Source organism: Pimephales promelas, chromosome 16 (assembly GCF_988280905.1).
Source record: "Pimephales promelas chromosome 16, fPimPro1.hap1.1, whole genome shotgun sequence".
NCBI lineage: Eukaryota > Metazoa > Chordata > Actinopteri > Cypriniformes > Leuciscidae > Pimephales > Pimephales promelas.
The window spans coordinates 31,878,208-31,901,777 of NC_142784.1; the positions used below are offsets into that span (position 1 = coordinate 31,878,208).

The window sequence follows — 23,570 nt, forward strand, 5'->3', positions numbered from 1 at the left end:
GACATCAACATGATAAACAGGTTTCATTTAATTTACAATATGTGGAACCACAATACATTCAACCAGGAGATGCGCCAATACTTAATACTTTTAAATGAATATTCAACTATGTGAGGGTCAGTACATTTTGGGGTTTACTATCCCTTTAAACCTAATTATAAGATCCCGATCTCCTTGATCCATGTTACAAAGCTAAAACAGCTCTCATTCTATGAAAAATGGCTTGTGGGTGAGTAAATAATGGGCTAATTTTCATTTTTCATTCATCCCTTCAATGTTTATTTTAGACCAAATGGAAGCGAAGGAGCAAAGAGAGAAACAAACTGATGTAACAACAGTAAAGAAACACTGTGACTTTAAAAAGTTTTTGTCTCAGTGTTCATCTGCTCCGTCACTCTAGAGAAAAAAAAACATTCAATTGTGATCAGTGAGGTAGAGATATTATTTTGTCATTAGATCTAAAACTACACATGACATTTCATTCAGATGAGAAGCCTTATGAGTGTTCTCTCTGTGGAAAGAGTTTTTCACACTGATCGTTTGTAAACATCACCAGAAAAACTCCCATTTGCCTAAAGCCATCATGCATTCTAAAATACATTCTAAAATGAATTTCATGTCATTAAGCAAACTTAATTTAGTTATCTAGTTTTATAATATGTATACTTATTTTGTATCATTTATTATGATTTGATTATATTGTATTTGCTTCATAACACCGCGGATATATACTGGATGCGGCCCCTTTAAAAACAATGAGTGCGCGCACTGGGCATGCGCAGAGGAGGATGCGTGAGAGCAGAGCCCTCTTTTTTCGTCTGTCTTTTTTCTTTTTGTTTCTATTGACTTTCTCTACTAACGTTAGTTGATTACATTATGATAATGTAATTGTATCTTAATTGTTCCTGTTGAAACTTTAATCAGTTGAAGCTGAAAGTGACTTTGTTTACGACCGTGAACGAAGGACAATGTGGAATATTTCCTCCGGATCTCGTAAATTTCCAGTCTGCAGGTCAGATATGTTATATTTATAATGTAAGAATTTATGTTTTTGTTGTCTAAATGTACGTTGTTTGTAGTGAAACGTACGGAGAATTAAAAAGTCATTAATAGCCTCTTCAGTCTGTACTTAATGTGATATGTTTAACCTGTGTCTTGTTTTGTTTCATCCTTATTAAATCTGGAGTACCATATAAATAAACAACCTTCCTATAGAGCCAAATACTATGCTACTATAACCATATCAAAATTATATATTTTCAAAATCAAACCATGAATTTAATTTAGGAAGTGTATTAGTGTAATTATTAAAGTATTTCAATATAATCTCAGTAACCCTGAATTTGGTAGATCTGGGATCATCTGAACCTCGAAGTTGCACTATTCTCTCTGTGTGGAAAAAGTTTCACATACAGATCTCAATAATCATCGGCACTTTCACTCTGGAGAAAAGCCATTCAGCTGTGATCAGTGTGGTAAAACGTTTTTTTCCCAAAATTTTTACCCAAAATTGTTGAATGCTTAACTCTGTAATTTGTTTCATTCATACGTAAATGTCATGGATGCCTATATTTAGAGAGTAATTCACTATTTTGGACTGGGGTTTTTTTTAACCTAAGATTTGCAGCCAGATTACAGGGGTATAAAAATGACTTTAGAAAGATGGCTGCATCATGTTTTTTTTTGTTTTGTTTTTTTTTTTACACACAGATTGGTGGGTCTATTACTAAAATCTATTGACTTTAGGCATCTTTGTTGGGTTATATGACAACGTGACAGTTCAAAAATGGGAAAAAGCACTTCTTGTGATTTCTGCCCAGTTTGCATGTCGTTAACTCAAGAATTATTAAAGATATCTTAAATGGCACAAATTATGCTAAATTCATTGAACATATGTGTGTGTTGGCATTGTGTGTACACAACCATCCTATAGGGCAGGCTAATGATAAAAATCCACCCAGTGCTTTTTTCTTTTTTCTTTTTTTTTAATCCCCATAAATCATAAGCACTGTCTCACAACTCGTTCTTAGATTAAGGGCCATGTGTGAGTATCCCTTTAAGGCACCATATGTGTTTTCTGTTAAAGTAATCCAGTATACATTTTTTTTATCTTTTGTTTTTTTCCAGATCTGGTCCTGTGGGCGTCAGTATCACACAGTGATCACAGTTCACACCTGCAGTGAAGCCCCTCCCACAACAATTCACCAATAAACACTGGGAATATTCCCATCATCCTACAAGAGAAGGACAAACTCCAGGAGTAGCAGCTGAAACCTGTGTGACTGTTAAAGATGGAGTTCATTAAAGAGGAGATTAAAGACATGACTGATCCAGAACCATCCAGAATAAAACATGAAGATACTGAGGAACAAATAGGTTGGTGTCCATTCTTGATTCTTCATTGTTGACTGCTTTGGTGGCTGGGAAGTAATAAGTAGGCTAGTATATGGATGTTAAATGATAGAGAAATGCATCTGAATTACCATAACCAGTGGTGGACAAAGTACACAAATCACAAATATAGCAAGGTATTTAAAAATAAGGAACAATATAGCTGCAACCAGCGATGCAGGGCTGGAATAATAAAAACAGCAGAAATGTAATGTACATGATGAACAGAAAGGTTTAGATGTACAGGTAGGATGAACTCAAAATTAACTTATGAGTATGAACACAGAATGAACAAAAATACACTTGTGGAGGAAGAAAGATCAGTACAATGCTTACCCGGGTGAGAACAGATTTGAAATAGCACAGCATCACACACATTTTTATCTCATTGCACCACTTTAAAGACATGATCACACAGATGCACTTAGTTCCATAGTTCAAGTAAGAACCAACTCAATTAAGATTTAGTAAATGCACAGCATGTTATAATATACTGTACATCAAATACGCTCTTCATGGAGCAATTACGCAAATGCACATGTTTGAAAGCAGGCGTCCGGTCCGTTGATAGATGACCCTACTTGTGCTTTCAAAACACTTCAAACACTTCCCTGTGCTTTCAAACGTTCCTGTGCATTGATCATTAAAGCCAATCACAGACTTATGCGATGAGCATGTGAACACAATGGCCAATCAGGTGTTTACTATTCTGCTCAACACCGCTCAAAGCATCACATTTTTTTAAATTTCAGTACAGACTTGGAATTGAAATTGGTACTTTTGACAACACTCGCATAGACCCTCAGATTATTGTTTCGAAGTAGTGTACCAAATTTAGTTTTGATTGATACCGCCTCTTAACTAATTTTGGGTCGACCTAAAATTAATACAAGTAAATTCATAACTTTTTTTTTTCACCATTAGGTCATAAAATTCCATTCAGTTTAAAAATGTACCGATTACAATTTTCTAGGCCGATCCCGATTTCCGATTTTTCCTTGAGTTTGACCTGCCGATACCGATTTTAGCCGATTCCGATTACATTTTTTTAAACCACTTTACACAAATATTTTTTTTTCTATCTTCTCTTTAATAGAACACTTTGTATAGAAACATTTTTGAACAGATAATGGCTATGAAACCAAACTATATAAATTAGTCCTGGTATGGGAAATTCACACACATCTAAAGTGCAGTGTTCCTTTTTTAATATATTTATCAAACTAAACTTTTGTATGAAAACAGGTAATTGAAATAAAATAATATATAAATAACAAAATAAAATAAAATAAATATAGCCTTTGCACTGAAACTGTCTTTTGGACCTTGAACCGTTTGGTTACCAGTAAAGTGCATTATATGGAGAAAAATCCTGGAATGTTTTCATCAAAAACCTTAATTTCTTTTCGACTGAAGAAAGAATGACATGGACATCTTGGATGACATGGAGGTGAGTAAATTATCAGCAAAAGTTTTTTTTAAAAGTGAACTACTCCTTTAAAGAGAATGACCTGTTTAGTTGGCTCAAATTTCATTAAAACAACTATTTCAAAAGCTGATCTGATTTTCTTTTTTATATTATGCTAAGAATATGTATAACTCAATGTTTTAAATAATCCAAAAATCTGAATAATCATTCCAAATCTACTGATTAATTGGTGAAATAATCGACGATTAACTGTTCTAATAATCGTTAGATTAATCGATTATCAAAATAATCGTTTGTTGCAGCCCTAATGTACTTAAGTACTGTAACAAAGTAAAATACTTTTTTTGCTGTCCACCACTGATGTGAATCACAAAACCAACCTTTGCACATCAAAGATACTTTATACTGAGAGGTGTCTTCTTTTCTGCTAAGTGATTTTGATTTGAACATTTAACATCATTGAACTGATTCTAACTGATTTATATGTTTATTTTAGACCAGCTGGAAGTGAAGGAGCAAATACTGAAACTAAATGACGCAAAGAAACACTGTAACTTCAAATTTCAAGAAAGAAAAGCCAAAAAGCTGCACTCCTGCTCTCAGTGTGGAAAGAGTTTCCAAACTAAATCAAATCTTAACGCACACATGAGAATTCACACTGGAGAGAAACCGTATCCATGCACTCAGTGTGAGAAGAGTTTTACTCAAGCATCAGGTCTCGGTGTTCATCTGCTCCGTCACTCTGGAGAAAAACTATTTAACTGTGATCAGTGTGGTAAAGATTTTATTTCATCATCAAATCTAAAACAACACCTAAAACTTCATTCAGATGAGAAGCCTTATGTGTGTTCTCTCTGTGGAAAGAGTTTTTTAAGGCTGGACAATTGTAAACATCACCAGAAAACACATGATGAAGTGAAAGATCATGTGTGTTGTGACTGTGGGAAGAGCTTTACATTTACCCAACTGAAACTGCACCAAAAAATTCATTTGGCAGAAAACCAATGTACTCAGTGTGGAAAGAGTTTCACAAATAAAGGAGACCTTAACAGACACACAAGAATTCACACTGGAGAGAAACCGTTTATGTGCACTCATTGTGGGAAGAGTTTCACAAATAAAGGAGACCTTGACAAACACGCAAGGATTCACACTGGAGAGAAACCGTATCCATGCTCTCAGTGTGGAAAGAGTTTTTCTCGAGCATCAACTCTCAGTAATCATCTGCGGATTCACTCTGCAGAAAAAACATTTAACTGTGATCAGTGTGGGAAAGGTTTTATTTCATCACCACAACTAAAACAACACCTGAAAGTTCATTCAGATGAGAAGCCTTATGTGTGTTCTCTCTGTGGAAAGGGTTTTGTAAGGCTAGACAATTGTAGACATCACCAGAAAACACATGATGAAGTGAGAGATCATGTGTGTGAGTGTGGGAAGAGCTTTACTAGAGATGACCATCTGAAACAGCACCAAAGAATTCATACTGGAGAAAAACCTTACAAGTGCTCATACTGTGATAAGAGATTCGCTCTGTCTGGAAACCTGAAATCACACGAGCGACTTCACACTGGAGAGAAGCCGTACGACTGTACTCTGTGTGGGAAGAGTTTCAAACATTTATCAAGCCTTTACAATCATAGGAAAAAACGTTGCACATGAGCAACAAGCTTTTTAATGCCAAATACTTAAAAAAATAAAAAGAGTGAAAAGCTTGGGAAACTAGAGAGGCTTGAGATTTGAAGCTTCACCAGTCAACAACTCTTACGGTGTAAAATACTTTTTATTTCTGTCCAGATTTATTGTTTGCTAAATGTCTTTATTAAAATTAATAGATTCATGTTATTTTCTTATTTTCTAAATGTACTAAATTGTCTTCTGATAGTACGTCTAATTATAAGAAATATAAGCAGAACAAACATCTTGTCTTGAAAGATCTATTTAAATGACCATCACAGATAATGAGTTATATAGTTTTAACAACATTAAGGGGACAATGTGTACTTTTTAATGTATTTTATTATTTAAAATCAATATTTTTATTCATAAATATGTCCTCAATGGTGTACAAATACCTCTACCAATTATCTGACTTATCCTCGTAAACCAAGAATCTATTATCTTTATATACATGCATGGGACGGGTAGGTCCACAGAGGCTTCCATGTAGTTCCGCCATCTTGAAAAACTATAATAGCAGAGAGGGACAAAAAGTTCTTGGCCAACGCGTTTCCACAATGTAGATATCTATGTATCAGTGGTGTGTGGTTGTTTTTAAAAAAAATACTGTTAGGGATTGAAGGTAAATAGACACATGATTTGATTATTAGTATATTTTGCTTCATAGTGTGGAGATTTACTGAATGCGGCCCCTTTAAGAAACCTAACGCGCGCAGCCGCGCACTGAGCATGCGCAGAAAAGGATGCGCGAGAGCCCTTTATTGATTTTATTTCGTCTCTCTCTTGTTTCTTCTTTGACGATTATTATGATATCCTGTAAGTCTAGGCTATGTTATTGTAATGTTAAGTTAATGTTCTTGTTGAAACTTTAACCAGTTAAGCTAAAAGTGACACTGTTAACGATCGTGAATGAAGGAAGGCTTAATGTGGAATATTATTTTCTCTGGATGTCGTATATTTCCAGTCTGGAGGTTTGAGATGTTTTATTTATAATGTAAGAATTGATGTTTGTCTTGCCTACATGATCGTATATTGGTCGTAGTGTAACAGTCAGTTGTGTAACGTTATGATTTTGTTATCTTTGTGAGATTTTTGTTTAAGTCATATTATTTGATTTTTTTTACCCGTGACTTATTTCATCCTTACTAAATCTGGATTCCCATAAAAATGAACAACCATAGCCTATATTCTACTAATATAGCCATATCAAGATGCTCTGTATTTTCAAAATCAAACACATGTGTTGTCATTTAATTTAATAAGTGTAATTATTAAAGTATTTCAATATAATCTCGGTAACCCTGAATTTGGCAGATCTGGGATCATCTGAACTTCAAAGCTGCACACATTATTCTCTCTGTGTGGAAAAAGTTTAACGTACAGATCTCAATAATCATCGGCACTTTCACTCTGGAGCCATTCAGCTGTGATCAGTGTGGTAAAAGGTTTTTTATTTTTTTAATTTTTTAATTTTTATCAAATCTAAAATGTCACATGAAAACAATGTGTGTTATAAATGTGCAAGGAGCTTTACTGCAGCTAAACAACTGAAACAGCACCAAAACATTTATAGAAAAACCAAATGCTCATATTGTGACAAAGGTTTGTCTGCTCTAAAATAAGCGGCTTTATACTGGAGGGAAACCATACCTCCAATAGTGTACTCATTCAGATAAAAACTTATTGATTAGCATACTTCAAATATCTTTAGTGAAGAATATTTTTGTTGCATTTTTACCCAAAATAGGGTAATTTTGGCATTATAGAATAACGATCACGTCTACTACAAGCCATTTTAGTTATTTTCGTAAGGATATTATTCAATGCAATGCTAATCAACATAGCCTTTATCACTGTATATAATACTAGATCTTCTTCTAGTGTTGTCAAAAGTACCAAGTTGGAACTGGTATTTTTAAAAGTTGTGCTTTGAGCGCTGTTGAGCAGAATCGTAAACACCAGTGATTGGCCATTGTTCTCACGCTCTCATCAAATATGTCTGTGATTGGCTACAATGATCAGTGCTTTAAAAACATGTTGTAAATATACATGAATGGCGCTTTTCAGCAACCGCTTACACCAATACACACGGGAGCGTTTGAGCTGCTTGTGCTCAAATGCTCCAGCTTTCAAAACACTTGCATTGATCATTGTAGCCAATCACAGACATATCCGATGAGCTCGTGAACACAATGTCCAATCACAGGAGTTTATGATTCCGCTTAACTGCATTCAAAGCGTCACATTTTTAAAATTTCAGTTCTTGGTACTACTTAAATATTCCCTTCACCTTCCTAATATTGTGTTGGCCCCCCTTTTGCTGCCTGTCAAGGTATGTACTCCACTTGACCCCTGAAGGTGTACTGTCGTATCTGGTACCAAGATATTAGCAGCAGATTTTTGAAGTCCTGTAAGTTGCGAAGTGGGGCCTCCATGGATCAGACTTGTTTGTTCAGCACATCCCACAGATGCTCGATTGGACTGAGAGGACAAGTCAACACCTCATTGTGCTCCTCAAACCATTCCTGAACCATTTTTGCTTTATGACAGGGCACATTGTCCTGTTGAAAGAGGCCAATACCGTTTCCATGAAAGGGTGTTACATAATATGTAACCTTTAAAATGCTCTATATTTGAACTAAACATATTTGAAGCACCCTGTTAAAATAATCCAGTAACTATCAATTCAGTAACTTGTCTTTGATTTTTTTCCAGATCTGGTCCTGTGGGCGTCAGTATCACACAGTGATCACAGTTCACACCTGCAGTGAAGCCCCTCCCACAACAATTCACCAATAAATACTGGGAATATTCCCATCATCCTACAAGAGAAGGACAAACTCCAGGAGTAGCAGCTGAAATCTGTGTGACTGTTAAAGATGGAGTTTATTAAAGAGGAGATTGAAGACATGAGTGATCCAGAACCATCCAGAATAAAACATGAAGATACCGAGGAACAAACAGGTTGGTGTCCATTCTTGATTCTTCATTGTTGACTGTTTTGGTGGCTGTGAAATAATATCCAGTAAAATGATTATAAATGATTGAGAAATGCATCTGAATGATCATAACCAGTGGTGGACAAAGTACACAAATCGAGTACTTGAATAAAAGTACAGACTATTACAATATTACTCCAGTAAAACAGGGTTGCCGCGGATCCTTAAAAAGTCTTAAAGGGATACTCCACTTTTTTTGGAAATACGCTCATTTTACAGCTCCCCCAGAGTTAAACTGTTGAGTTTTACCTTTTTTGAATCCATTCAGCCGATCTCCGGTTCTGGCGGCACCACTTTTAGCATAGCTTAGCATACATCACTGAAGTGCACAAGACCAGTAGCATTTCTCTCAAAAAAATTACCAAAGTGTTTCGATATTTTTCCTATTTAAAACTTGACTCTTCTATAGTTACATCGTGCACTTAGACAGACGGAAAATGTAAAGTTGCGATTTTCTAGACTGATATGACTAGGAACTATACTCTCATTCCTGCGTAATAATCAGGAAACTTCCCTGTCGTACCATGAGTGCAGAATGCGTAATGTTATGACGCAGCGCCTGAAAATAGTCCCCGGCTTCTAACGTGACCGGGACTACTGTAAGTTTGTGTAGTCTTCGCGCCTGCTGCACTCGTGGTATTCACACACTGCACACCTTCCCGATTATTATTTGTTTCTTTGACGAAAAACGACGGTATTCCCTCGCCCTAATCCTCCTTCTCTTCTTGAGGATTGCCTCCTCCTTGTTAAATGTATCTGGTCCGTTGATAGCATAGGGTTGATAGACGCTGGCTTATTCTTTAGCTCCGACTTCGCATGCAGGCGCCGCGGCCGCGCACGAGCGCAAAAACAAACAACACCCGCCCCTGTCGGTGATTGGTTAGAACACTGTTTATTTTGATTTTGAGTGGTGGTTGTTCCCATTTGTTTTTGTGTGCAGATAAATTTTTTTGAGAGCCTGTTTATGGGGCGGGCAGCTAGTGGATCGTTAGGAAAGATTAGATGAATGTGATCATTTTTGTTTGGGCCTAAAATTGGTGATACAACCTTTAACCTCATTGAACTGATTCTAACTGATTAATATGTTTTTAGACCAGATTAAAGTGGAGCAAAGACAGAAACTAAATGACATGAAGAATAACTGCAACTTCAAATCTCAAGGAACAAAACCCAATAAGCTGCACTCCTGCTCTCAATGTGGAAAGAGTTTCCAAATAAAAGCAAGTCTTCACAGACACATGCGAATTCACACTGGAGAGAAACCGTATCCATGCACTCAGTGTGAGAAGAGTTTTTCTCAAGCATCAGATCTCAGTATTCATCAACTCCGTCACTCAGGAGAAAAACTATTTAAATGTGATCAGTGTGGTAAAGATTTTATTTCATCATCAAATCTAAATCAACACCTGATCGTTCATTCAGACGAGAGGCCTTATGTGTGTTCTGTCTGTGGAAAGAGTTTTTCACGACTGGACAGTTTTAAACAACACCAGAAAACACATGATGAAGTGAGAGATCATGTGTGTTGTGACTGTGGGAAGAGCTTTACTAGAACTGCCCATTTGAAACAGCACCAAAGAATTCATACTGGAGAAAAACCTTACCACTGTACTCAGTGTGGAAAGAGTTTCACAAATAAAGGATACCTTATCAAACACGCAAGAATTCACACCGGAGAGAAACCGTATACATGCACTCGGTGTGGAAAGGCTTTTTCTCGAGCGTCAACTCTCAGTAATCATCTGCAAATTCACTCTGGAGAAAAACCATTTAACTGTGATCAATGTGGGAAAGGTTTTATTTCATCATCAAGTCTAAAACAACACCAGAAAGTTCATTCAGATGAGAAGCCTCACATGTGTTCTCTCTGTGGAAAGAGTTTTTCACGGCTGGATCATTTGAAAGTGCACCAAAAAACACACAATGAAGTGAGAGATCATGTGTGTTGTGACTGTGGGAAGAGCTTCACTACAAATTGCCATCTGAAACAGCACCAAAGAATTCATACCGGAGAAAGACCTTACAAGTGCTCATACTGTGACAAGAGTTTCACTCATTCTGGAAACCTTAATTCACACGAGCGACTTCATACTGGATAGAAGCTGTTCCACTGGACTCAGTGTGAGAAGAGTTTCAAACATTTATCAAGCCTTCTCACTCATATGAAAAAATGTTGCACATGAGCAATTGTTTTCATGTCAAATACTTAAAAAAGAAATGTAATGAAAAAAGAGTGTAATTTAAAAAACTAAAAAAGACTTGAGATGTGAAGCTTCACCAGTCAACAACTCTTACAGTGTAAATAAAATTATTGTAGTTTATTTCTGTCTGGATTTATCATGTGCTAAATATATCTTTATTGAATTGGATATATTCATGTAATTTGTTTACTAAGTTTATGAAACTTCTGAAAGTACATGCAAAAAATAAAACAGAAACAACATCTTGTGTTGATTGATCTATTTAATGAACACAGATCATGAGTTATATAGTTTTAATCACATAAATGAGTTTAAACATTCTATATTGTACAGTATTATTGTCAACCAAATGATCAGGTCTTGTTTCATACAAAGAGGTTAAAGTTCATTTTTATCTTTTATTATGGACTGCTGAAGAAACATGAAGTGCCATAGCTTCAGTTCACCAGATTAAATAATAAACAAACTGATCATTTGTATTATTTAAAGGTGGTGTTAAGTATCCCAGTGCTGCAGTAAGTTTAAAATATAAATTACAGGCTTCCATAAATATACAGAATAAGTCAAAGTCAAGTTAGTTTTGATTGATTCACTCTTTTTGCAGAGATCATTAACTATGTGAAGTTTGTGGCAGCCTGAGCAGACTCAAATGTGCTCCACTACAACAACTAGTCCTTAAAAAGCAATTTCTGTCATATCTGTTACATCAGATGTTTATTTTTTATGCTTAATAAGCAACATTACACACTAACTAAAGTTAAAAAAGTGAAATCATAATCAACCACCCCTTTAACTTTCTCCACTCTAGCGACGGCCCTGTATGTAATTATGTTCATCCGGAATATGCGGCCCCTTTAAGAAAAATTACACCGCGCGTTGTGAGCATGCGCAGAAGAATGTACGGCGAGAAGAGCAGCGCATTCAGTCGAGGCTGTTTTGTTAGAAGAAAGAAAAAGGGTAGGCTATTTGGTTGCTTCTTACCTGAGCGATGTTTTTATGTGTAAAATATATACGAAGCCAAAGCAACTGTCTTCATCTTGTGTATGGCGATTTTGTCTCGATTATAAACCAGGATTTTAGTGAAGAGCAGCTGCTTCAAGAAACTGCTGGTTAACATGTATGGGTCTCGTTTCAGTCACTATTTATATTCTTCCCGTTGTCTGAAAACAGAAACATACAATTACATAGATAAAAACGTGTTTATTTTAAAAGGCTGACAGCCAGCACAATGTAAATACGACGTAATGACGTCATCGATATATGCCGATCGTTATCTTGCGACCGTGACAAACGTGAATTATTTTCTTCGGATGTCTTATCGTCTTCATTTTGTCTATGTATTGTCTTCAGGTGAGAGATGTTTTTCGGATTATAGAGTTTAACATTAAACAGCTCCAGAGTTTATGTGTTTCAGCTAATGTAATGAAATGCGTTGTGTTCCTGGTTTATAACTTTGAGTATTATGTTGGAAGAGAGTTTTTCCACAGACTCTGTTTGACTGAATAAGGTGTGTGTAGATAGGGAATAACTTTTGGAGACAAAGATGATTGATGGCTCTGTTATTTCTGTCAGACTTTGGACAACAATTAAACAAACCTTGCTTTATATATCCAATTGATATCTAACTTTATCTAAACAATTCTCTATCAGAAAACATACATGTTCAATTAATTTAAAAATAATTCAGTAACTTCTCTTTGAATTTAGCAGATCAGGTGTCCATCCCACAATTCACCAATAAATACTGGGAATATTCCCATCATCCTACAAGAGAAGGACAAACTCCAGGAGTAGCAGCTGAAATCTGTGTGAATGTTAAAGATGGAGTTTATTAAAGAGGAGATTGAAGACATGACTGATCCAGAACCATCCAGAATAAAACATGAAGATACTGAGGAACAAATAGGTTGGTGTCCATTCTTGATTCTTCATTGTTGAATGTTGAGAAACAAATTTACCAGATTAAAGATATAGAATTGTATCTAAATTATCATGATCTTGCATAGCTGTTGTCATCCAAAAATGTTCACATAAACTGATCTTAAACCACTTGATTTTTATTTTTTTTATTTTAGACTGGGTGGAAGTGAAGGTGGGACATAAACTGGATGAAGGCGAGGAAGATGATTGTACACAGTACATCTGCTCTCAATGTGGAAGGAGTTTTTCTCAAACATCAGGTCTCAGTAATCATCTGTGCATTCACCCCGTAGAAAACCCATATAACTGTGATCAGTGTGGTAAAAAGTTTAATTCATCATCACAGCTTAAAAAACACCTGAAAGTTCATTCAGATGAGAAGCCTTATGAGTGTTCTCTCTGTGGAAAGAGTTTTTCACGACTGGATCATTTTAAACAGCATCAGAAAACACATGATGAAGTGAAAGATCATGTGTGTTGTGACTGTGGGAAGAGCTTTACTAGAGATGACTATCTTATACGGCACCAAAGAACTCATACTGGAGAAAGACCTTACAAGTGCTCATACTGTGACAAGAGTTTCACTCAGTCTGGACACCTGAAAGTGCACGAGCGACTTCACACTGGAGAGAAGCCGCACCAGTGTACTCTGTGTGGAGAGAGTTTCAAAAATTCAACAGGTCTCAGCAATCATTTGTTCATTCATTCTGGAGAAAAACCATTTAACTGTCTTCAGTGTGGGAAAGATTTTCATTCATCATCCAATCTTAAAAAACACCTGAAAGTTCATTTAGATGAGAGGCCTTATATGTGTTCTGTTTGTGGAAAGAGTTTTTCAAGAAAGGAAAATTGCAAACGGCACCAGAAAACGCACAATGAAGTGAGAGATCATGTGTGTTGAGATTCACTACAGCTGATCATCTGAAACGGCACCAAATAATTCATACTGGAGAAGAACCTCTCAAGTGTTTATATTGTGAGAAAAGTTTCACTCAGTCTGGAAACCTGAAAACACACGAGCGAGTTCATACTGGAGAGAAGCCGTACTACTGCACTCAGTGTGAGAAGAGTGTTTTAGACATTCACCAAACTTTCTCACAGATATGAAAAAAAAAAAAAAAAACTGCGAGCCTGCCAAAGACTTCATAAGTACAGTGTGAGAAAATATAGTTTTTGCTTAATTTTGGAAATTTGGTGAAAAGATTGGAAAATCTCTATAAACTCTTAGTGTAAATAAAATAATTTAAAAAGATTTTTCTGACAGGGAGAATTGTTTGCTAAATGTGTCTTTCTTGAATTGATATTGTATTAGATTGTGTTCGAATAATTCAGGTAATATGATAAATAAAACAGAAACATCATCTTGTCTTGATTGATCTATTTAATGAACACAGTTGACATACTGTAAGAGGTCATTGATCCTCCTTTCAGCCCTCTTGATGAATAGTAACTGAATAGTAACATTGAAACTGCACAATGATTCGTGTTTTACTTCTCAGTCTAAGTCACAAAATCGCGTCTGGGGTGCCTCAGGGCTCAGTGCTTGGACCACTTCTGTTCTCCATCGACATGACATCACTAGGATCTATCATTCAGAAACAAATTTTCCTATAATTGTTATGCTTATGATACACAACTATACCTCTCATTCCAGCATGATGATCCGACGGTAGATGCCGGTATCTCAGCCTACCTGACAGACATTTGTTGCTGTATGAAGGACCACCTTCGACTCAATCTGAGGATTAATAGACGCTTTGCAATGCCAAGTTGTGAAATAAAACGGTCTTTGCAATTCTAACAAGAAGAAAGCTTGGATGAACTTTATTCTAATTAAGTAAGACACAGTTCATTTATTCACTTCATTTTACCCCACCCCCGTAAGTAACGCTGTTTTTACCATGTGTCACTACTGCTTTGTTGGATACAGATTGTTTGACATGAAATAAGGTACCACAAATCAGTGAATTTGAATTTACAGCAGGTATGTCATCAGTGTTTTAGTAGTCATGCAATTTATTATTGTGACCATTTAAAAAAAATAAATCAGGCATTTATATCAATGCGATTTAGAATAAAGGCCGTACAACTAATGTTTTCCACTAGAGGGAGCCACAGGACAGTAAAACCTCAGTTTAAAGACCAAAAAGTTTTCAATAAATAAGTATAATGAGTGTATTTGAGTAAAACCTCCATTTTGTTGTCTTCGTTTTAATCCTAATAATACTGACAACATCATATTTTATTTAGAAAGAGACATATTCATTGTAGAACTGGTATCTACACAAGCCATTGAGCTTGTGATGATCGTCTCAAGTTGAACAGCATTGTTTAGGATTGATCTAGGAGCTTTATAATGCTTTTTTCAGTGGATGCCATTGAAAACACTGCCTAAAACATTCTATCCCTCTCAGCCTCACTTTCATACCAGTCATGGCGCTGCTCTGAATAAGGTCTACTTCCCTGTTTTCACCTCGTTAATTATGTAAGGTCATTAGTGTCAACAGGCTGAAACAATCACCAGTATGCTATTATTGCGGAGAAAACTGATTCTAGACCAAGAGTTATGAACAGTTTTTCTCTCTAAAAGCAATCAAACAGTGTTACCTTCGTAATTTGTTCTTATTCTGTGCATCGGGCTATTATATTTATAAATCGATTTTTTTTTTTTTTACGAAACTGTTGGCTGACAAAACTGACAAAAAACATTTAATATTGAGGTCTAACCTATTTCAACAAGATCCTCTCACTTTCTGGCCTCGCCACCCACCTATATTTAGGCTTATGCATGTGACACATGATGTAGAAAAAATATACTGTAACTGTTATGGAGTGAAGGTAAACAGAATGTTGAATCTATATATTGTATTGTGCATTATTATGATAGCATGTATATGCTTCAAAACAGTGAGGAGATGTGATTTACGGGATGCGGCCCCTTTAAGAAAAATTACACCGCGCGCAATGAGCATGCGCAGAAGAGAGAATAGCTAGAGTTTTGTTTTATCTCTCTCTTTTTTTCTTTTTGTTGTTTCCTTTGACCCTATTATGAACGTATTAGTAGAATACACCGTGTTTCCCTGTAAGTGTATGTTGTGCTAATGTTCTTATTAATGCAAAACAAAAGATAGAAGCGCGAGAGACGAGACGAGCGCTAAAACTTTAACCATTTGAAGCTGAAAGTGACGCTGTTAACGATCATGAATGAAGAACAAATGTGAAATATTTTTTTTCCGTATGTCGTATTTCCAATCTGCAGGTCAGATATGTTCTATTCATAATATAAGAATTTATTTATGTATTTGCCTTCGCTGTTATTCTATAGCTTCTTATTCATTAAAACTGACATTCAACAAAAAAACAACATTTAATTTGATTTTACAGTGAAGATTATCAGAGTACATGTGCACATATTGCCTGAACTACATATTAATGAGGCAAGGTTGTGTTTTCTATGATGTTTTTCGTTATGAATATACTATGCAGCAGTAAAGATAATCAATGTACGTGTTGTCTGAACTACATTTGTGTGGCTATAATATGCTCAAGATTTTTAAAATGAAGACGAAAAATGGCAGAGTGGTGTTTTATAACATATTTCGTTTAATTGCTGTATACATAAATATACATAAAGAGATAACCGGAGTAGTCAGAGCGAGCTGAGTTTTACAATATGAAAAAAAAAATGTTTCAAAATATCCAAAAATCACTTGCACTGCACAGTGCAGTTATATACAGTGCTAGTCAGAATTATTCGCCCCCTTTGTAAATACAGACAGCTGAAAGTAATCCAGTATACATTTTTTTTTTATCATTTGTTTTTTGACAGATATGGTCCTGTGGGCATCAGTATCACACAGTGATCACAGTTCACACCTGCAGTGAAGCCCCTCCCACAACAATTCACCAATAAATACTGGGAATATTCCCATCATCCTACAAGAGAAGGACAAACTCCAGGAGTAGCAGCTGAAATCTGTGTGACTGTTAAAGATGGAGTTTATTAAAGAGGAGATTGAAGACATGACTGATCCAGAACCATCCAGAATAAAACAAGAAGATACTGAGGAACAAATAGGTTGGTGTCCATTCTTAATACTTTATTGTTGACTGCTTTCGTAGCTCTGAAATAATAAACTGTATATGGATGATACATATTAGAAAAATGCAACTAAATGATCATAACCCAGTTTTAATTGTATTAACTATTAACTGACCTTTACACATCAAATATACTTTGGTAACATTTTACAAGTTCTTATGTGTGACATTACCTAATGTATAAGCTAACATGAAATAACAATGAGCAATGCATTTTTATTAATACATTTATCTTTGTTAATGTTGGTTAATAAAATATAATAAATAAATAAAAAATGTTTATTATTTCATGTTAACCAAATTAGTTAACTAGTGTGTTTTGTCTAATAAGTGTTATTAATTTTCTAGTTGTATCTCAGTGAACTGATTCTAACTGCTTAATACATTTATTTTAGACCAGAAAAAAGTGGAGGAGCAAAGACAGAAACTAAATCACGTAATGAAACACTGCAACTTCAAAACTCAAGGAACCAAAGCCAAAAAGCTGCACTCCTGCTCTCAGTGTGGAAAGAGTTTCCCAAAAAAAGGAAACCTTAACAGACACATGAGAATTCACACTGGAGAGAAACCGTATACATGCGCTCCGTGTGAGAAGAGTTTTTCTCGAGCATCAGGTCTCAGTAAACATCTGCGCCTTCACTCTGGAGAAAAACCATTCAACTGTGATCAGTGTGGTAAAGATTTTAATTTGTCATCAGATCTAAAAAAACACCTGAAAATCCATGCAGATGAGAAGCCTCATGTGTGTTCTCTCTGTGGAAAGAGTTTTCCCAGGCTGGACAGTTTTAAACAGCACCAGAAAATGCATACAGGTGTGAGAGATCATGTGTGCTTTGACTGTGGGAAGAGCTTTACTACGCCTGGTCATCTGAAACGACACCAAAGAACTCACACTGGAGAGAAACCGTATCCATGCACTCAGTGTGGAAAGAGTTTTTCTCAAGCATCCGGTCTCAGTGTTCATCTGCTCCGTCACTCTGGAGAAAAACCATTCAACTGTGATGAGTGTGGGAAATATTTTACCTTGTCATCAGATCTAAAAGACCACCAGAAAGTTCATTCAGATGAGAAGCCTTATGTGTGTTCTCTCTGTGGAAAGAGTTTATCACGGCTGAAGAGTTTTAAAGTGCACCAGAAAACACATGATGAAGTGAGAGATCATGTGTGTTGTGACTGTGGGAAGAGCTTTACTAGAGATGACTGTCTGAAACGGCACCAAAGAACTCATACTGGAGAAAGACCTTACAAGTGCTCATACTGTGAAAAGAGTTTCACTCGATCAGAATCTCTGAAATCACATATGCAACTTCATACTGGAGAAAAGACGTAATTACTGTACACAGTGTGGGAAAAGTTTATGTAATTATGATAAATAAAACAGAAACATGCTGTCTTGATTTATTTAATGAACACAGAGAATTTGTTATATGTTTTAATCACATTAATGAGCTTTTTTTTACGAGTTTTAGTTTTTTTTATACATTTTATACATATTTGCAGTTTGTACTGAAAGTTTCTTTTGGAACTTGAACCGTTTGGTTCCCATTGAAGTCCATTATATGGAGAAAAATCCTGGAATGTTTTCATCAAAAATCTTGATTTCTTTTCGACTGAAGAAAGAATGACATGGATATCTTGGATGACATGGGGGTGAGTAAATTATCAGCAAAAGTTTTTTTCAAAAGTGAACAACTCCTTTAATGAGCAGGTGCTGAGGAGGAGAAGAACGAAGAGAAAGAAAGAAAAATGGGCTATTTTGGCCTTTCGCAGGTTTATGGCAGCAAATTCAATACAGAGGTCTGTGTGGATGCGTAGACGAAGCCAGGAGTGGTCTGTGTCTGTGTCTGTTGTGTCTAGTGCTTACTCGCCGGCGCATAATTGTGTCAAATGTCGATGTAGATTGACGTCTGCAGTGTGAACGGGGCCTTAGGTATGAATATGCGGTCCCTTTAAGAAGCATAACGCCGCGCATAGTGAGCATGCGCAGACGAATGTAGGTCGAGTGAGAGGAGCAGTGCATTCAGTAGAGGCTCTTTTGTTAGAACAAAGTAAATAAAGATCCGGTTGCTTTTTTTCCTGAGCGATGTTTTTTATATGTAACTATAGCTGAAGTCAAAGCAACTCTCTTCATCTTATGTATGGTGATTTTGTCAGACGACGTCTCGCATAATTAGGGATTAAAGTGAAGAGCTGCTTAGAAGAAACTGCTGGTTAACATGTAGCTATGGGTCTCGTTTCAGTCACTATTTCATATTATTCCCGTTGTCTGACAACATAAACAGGAAAATATTGAGTTTAAAACACGTTTAGTTTAAAAAGTCGGCAGAATTCAAATGCGCCGTAATAACGTCATTACGCATGACGTTATCTTCCGTTCGTGAATATTTGTTCGTGACAAACGTGGATTGTTTTCTTCTGATGAATAGCCTATTTCCAGTCTGCAGGTGAGAGATGTTTCTCGGATTATAGAGTTTGACATTAAAGACAGCTACAGAGTTTACGTGTGAATATTATACTTTATGTGCTTATCGTTACACTTTACAGTGATCTAGACATCACCATAATGAATGAGGTGAAAACAGGGAAAATTTATAGACAAAGATGGTTGACGGCTCTGTTGTTTCTGTCAGATTTTGTTTTAAATTTAACTTCTAATTGTATCAAAATATCCAAATTTCCAACAGAAAACATGTTCACTTAATTTAAATACAATTAGTGTTTCAGTTTGTCATTTCAGTTTGTTATTTAAGTAACTTTGTTATTTATTTATTTTTATTTTATTTTAATTGGGCAGATCTGTATTGATTCCCATCATCCAACAAGAGAAGCACAAACTCCAGGACTAGCTGCTGAAATCTGTGTGACTGTTATGGAGTTTATTAAAGAGAATATTGAAGACATGACGGATCCAGAACCATCCAGAATAAAACATAAAGAAGCTGAGCAACAAACAGGTTGGTGTCCATTCTTGATTCTTCAGCCCAGAATTAATGGGAAAACCCTGTGGTAACATTCATGCAAAATGATATTCTGTTGCATCGTGCATGTTTCGTAACAGTAGCGCAATTGAGTAGCGCAAAAGTGTGTTCAGTTTTATACTAAATAGATTAATTTGATTCTGGCAACATTTAATTATGTTGGTTTTTACACAGTACAGAATGGAAATATCCGGTAAGTGGCTCTGAAGGGTTAACGTCCATCGTGTTTTAAAATAGACTTACTGTACACATACACTAAACCCTAAACCTACCCGATGGTGTTAACAAAATCAAAGTTGACATGGCGCAGTTCAACATGACATCATGACTTTTGCGTAAACATACACGCAACTTTTAAGTCAAGTGGCGTGTTATCTATACGCATTTTCTGCTATCCGCGTGTGCGTGTATGTACACGCCGTTAAATGTCTGAGCGAAACGAAGCAAAATGTAGATCTACATCTGGGGAACGATATTTTTTGTTTCCCTAGGATGGTAGGGGAAGACTCATAAATGCTATTAACCCCAGTGACGGGTAGGTTTAGGGACGGGGTTGGGGTAGGCCATTTATTTAAATAAACAGTAATGTAACTTTAAGTCAACGGCGTTCATAAACACGCTGAAAAGCGATTATGCGTGTTGATAGCGTGCCAAATATGGAAATACGAATCGGCGTGTCATACATACGCCATTTCATGAGATCAGTCTGAAAAGTACTGGAACATGTTTTGCAGAAATTTTGCCCAGGAATGTTTTTCCAATGAGCCTGTGTTGCGATTCTTCTTCGCTGACTGCTGAGAAACATAAAAACTGAAGTTTAACAGATTTAAGATATAGAAGTGTATCTAAATGATGATGATCTTGCATAGATTTTGTCATGCATGTTTTGATTGTATTAATACACACAAGAATGACAGAACTAACCTTTGCCTAATCGAAGATTGGACATTTTATTATACAGATACCTGATCTCTATTGCCTTCTACTATTAAATCATGTTCACCTGAACTGATCTTAACCACAACATGTTTTGTTTTAGAACGGCTGGAAGTGAAGCAAGAAAATAAACTAGATGAGGTTAAGAAGGAACATTGTGATTTCAAAATTCAAAGAGAAAAAGCCAAAACACAACCCACCTGCTCTCAGTGTGGAAAGAGTTTTTCTCAAGTATCAAATCTCAAGAGTCATCTGCGCATTCACTCTGGAGAAAAACTATTCATCTGTGATCTGTGTGGTAAAGGTTTTTATTCATCATCAGATCTAAAAAAACACCTGAAAGTTCATTCAGGTGAAAAACCTCACACGTGTTCGGTCTGTGGAAAGAGTTTTTCAAGGCTGGATCATTTTAAACAACACCAGAAAACACACAATGAAGTGAAAGATCATGCATGTGACTGTGGGAAGAGATTTACTACAGCTGACAATCTAAAACGGCACCAAAAAGTTCATACTGGAGAAAAACCTTACAAGTGCATATACTGTGACAAGAGATTCACTCAGTCTGGACACCTGAAATCACACAAGCGAGTTCACACTGGAGAGAAGCCGTACTACTGTACTGAGTGTGAGAAAGGTTTCAAAGATGCAGCAGGTCTCAGTGTTCATCTGCTCGTTCACTCTGGAGAAAAACCATTTCACTGTGATCAGTGTGGGAAAGGTTTTAATTCATCATCATATCTCAAAAAACATCTGAAAGTTCATTCAGACGAGAAGCCTCACAAGTGTTCTGTCTGTGGAAAGAGTTTTTCAAGACTGGAAAGTTATAAACGGCACCAAAAAACACATGATGAAGTGAGAGATCATGTGTGTTGTGACTGTGGGAAGAGATTTGCTACATCTGGTGAACTGAAACGGCACGAAAGAATTCATACTGGAGAAAAACCTCACAAGTGCTCATACTGTGACAAGAGTTTCACTCAGTCTGGATCCCTGAAAACACACGAGCGAATTCACACTGGAGAGAAGCCGTACGACTGCAGTCAGTGTGAGAAGAGTTTTAGACATTTACCAAACTTTCTCACACATATGAAAAAATGTCATGAGCAGCATTTGTTTTCATGTTAAATGCCTCAGAAGTAAACATTGTGCGGTAAAATATTGTGTTTTCCTAAAAGTTAAACTTGTACCCCTTAACTGTCACCCCCACTTTTGGGCATTTACATGAAAAAACATATACAAACTTAAACAGCTGTGATTCATGAATGCTTTGGAATGCAGGTAAGGTTGGTCTTTTTTGAAAGAAGACACCTGGCAAAATATTGTTGATGTGGAATTATTAAAAAAAAAAAAATGTTTCTGAAAGTTTATTGTTATGAAATTTTGCTGTAATATTTGTTTTAGCCTAAAAATTAAAAGCTACAAATCTAACAGAATTGTGTTTAAATTTTCAGCTTCTGTGAGACTTTTAATTGACACCACAAATGGCCACTAGGAGACACCCTTGTTCATTGATGATTTTCAATCCAAAGGCACTTAGCCACTAATGCCAAAGTAGTCGGGTCGCTGTCACACTGAATGACTATCTTGGCCAGCATTCAGTCACTGCTGTGTTCACACTGCACAATGGATCGGTGACAGAAGGTTTCACATTGCATGAATTTACAATACAATCGCTGACAACTCTTGTCTAGCATGCTATGCGCAAACTACATACGTTTGGTTTCACAACAAACACACGCGAGATGTGACAAGGAAAACAATGCGAAATCACACGTGCAAGACCGGAGTTCTCACGTGAGACTTTTTCGACCCGGTTGTGGTATATCAGATGAAACGTCAAATTTTGACTAATTTTTCTTACATTTCTTGGGTCCAAATAGAAGAAGCCTTTTTTTGAAACAAATTAAGCATGCCAAATATCTCACGCCAACGGGCGTCGGCGACTCGTCTGCGATTCTCTCAGATCACGTCTTTGCTCATTCGCACTGCGTGATTGTCACTCACGTGAACGAGCACCGATTTGCCTGTGATTTCAAAACCTGTCGGCGACTCGGCATTAGTTGCTTGAAGTGACACCTAAACACACAGACACTCAGGCCCCGTCCACACGGAGACATGTTTAACTGTATACGTACAAATTTTTAGTCGTATTACCGTTTTGTCCAGACGATTCCGGCGTTTTGGCACACTGAAACCGCTATTTTTTGAAACCCAGGGTGGATAAATCTGAAAACGACACCCTTGCGTTTTCGTGTGAATGATGTCATCACCCCACGTGTCGACTAGTCAGTCACGTAACAGCAACAACTGCTGAACTGCTTGTATAATAATAATAATATAATGCGCCGACAGAAACTACTGAAACTCTTGTATTCCTTTATTATTTACTTGAATGTACTTTTAATTAATTTATTTAGTCCTATACTTTCTTTCGTAGCTATGCTTTGGTGCTCATTATTATGAGAAACTGTATCAATATAATGAGAAACTAAGTCATAATTATGATGAAGTTTCTCATTATTATGACTTACAGAATTATATTTTTTTAACTGTGGGAGAAAGGGTCTTCCATAGTGCACCTCAGAGAATGTAAAAATGCAGTTCATGGCAGTAGCACCTCAATGCAGAACATGAGATCCACGGGGAGGAGTCGGATCACGATCCAAGGGGTGGAGATGGGTAGGATTAGGGCTGGGTTTAGGGATTGGGGGGCGGAGTTGGTTAGGTTTAGGTGTATGTAAGGTGGCAGGAGTTGGATCTGGATCCGACTCCTCCCCATGGATTTCATGTTCCGCAGTGAGGACCATCTCGTTCATGGCGCGCTAAAAATGCGACCTCTTTAAGAAGAATAACCGGGTTAAAAAGGTTGCAGGTTCAACTAGATCTAGACATGAGGAAGTGGTATCGTCCAGGTTGAGAATTGGGCATACCA

General features: G+C 36.5%; 5 protein-coding genes across 6 annotated transcripts; all 5 read left to right on the forward strand.

The window, feature by feature from the left end:
• The first annotated feature begins 769 nt into the window (after nucleotides 1-769).
• On the forward strand, nucleotides 770-5,673 carry LOC120470736 (uncharacterized). Of its 2 annotated transcripts, none has more exons than XM_039660377.2 (3): nucleotides 770-1,035; nucleotides 2,128-2,376; nucleotides 4,317-5,673. In XM_039660377.2, exons 2-3 carry the CDS (start codon nucleotides 2,292-2,294, stop codon nucleotides 5,480-5,482), a joined length of 1,251 nt encoding a protein of 416 aa, XP_039516311.2. In that variant the 5' UTR covers nucleotides 770-1,035; nucleotides 2,128-2,291; the 3' UTR covers nucleotides 5,483-5,673. The 2 variants fall into 2 exon arrangements, with proteins under 2 accessions (XP_039516311.2, XP_088976837.1); XM_089120711.1 differs by having other exon boundaries at nucleotides 770-1,012.
• A 464-nt stretch (nucleotides 5,674-6,137) lies between these two features.
• Nucleotides 6,138-10,942, forward strand: LOC148973392 (uncharacterized). Its single transcript, XM_089120739.1, has 3 exons — nucleotides 6,138-6,471; nucleotides 8,216-8,464; nucleotides 9,592-10,942. Exons 2-3 carry the CDS (start codon nucleotides 8,380-8,382, stop codon nucleotides 10,596-10,598), a joined length of 1,092 nt encoding a protein of 363 aa, XP_088976865.1. The 5' UTR covers nucleotides 6,138-6,471; nucleotides 8,216-8,379; the 3' UTR covers nucleotides 10,599-10,942.
• A 603-nt stretch (nucleotides 10,943-11,545) lies between these two features.
• LOC120470775 (uncharacterized) lies at nucleotides 11,546-13,981 on the forward strand. Its single transcript, XM_039660434.2, is given in 4 exon segments — nucleotides 11,546-11,657; nucleotides 12,408-12,606; nucleotides 12,776-13,516; nucleotides 13,519-13,981. Coding segments are annotated over 3 exon segments (1,044 nt in total). The 5' UTR covers nucleotides 11,546-11,657; nucleotides 12,408-12,512; the 3' UTR covers nucleotides 13,728-13,981.
• A 1,608-nt stretch (nucleotides 13,982-15,589) lies between these two features.
• Nucleotides 15,590-18,188, forward strand: LOC148973393 (uncharacterized). Its single transcript, XM_089120747.1, has 3 exons — nucleotides 15,590-15,879; nucleotides 16,450-16,698; nucleotides 17,117-18,188. Exons 2-3 carry the CDS (start codon nucleotides 16,614-16,616, stop codon nucleotides 18,049-18,051), a joined length of 1,020 nt encoding a protein of 339 aa, XP_088976873.1. The 5' UTR covers nucleotides 15,590-15,879; nucleotides 16,450-16,613; the 3' UTR covers nucleotides 18,052-18,188.
• Nucleotides 18,189-18,709: 521 nt separating this feature from the next.
• Nucleotides 18,710-22,071, forward strand: LOC148973394 (uncharacterized). Its single transcript, XM_089120736.1, has 3 exons — nucleotides 18,710-19,165; nucleotides 19,516-19,675; nucleotides 20,739-22,071. The coding sequence occupies exons 2-3, from the start codon at nucleotides 19,591-19,593 to the stop codon at nucleotides 21,761-21,763; spliced, it is 1,110 nt and encodes a 369-aa protein (XP_088976862.1). The 5' UTR covers nucleotides 18,710-19,165; nucleotides 19,516-19,590; the 3' UTR covers nucleotides 21,764-22,071.
• The last annotated feature ends 1,499 nt before the right edge of the window (nucleotides 22,072-23,570 follow it).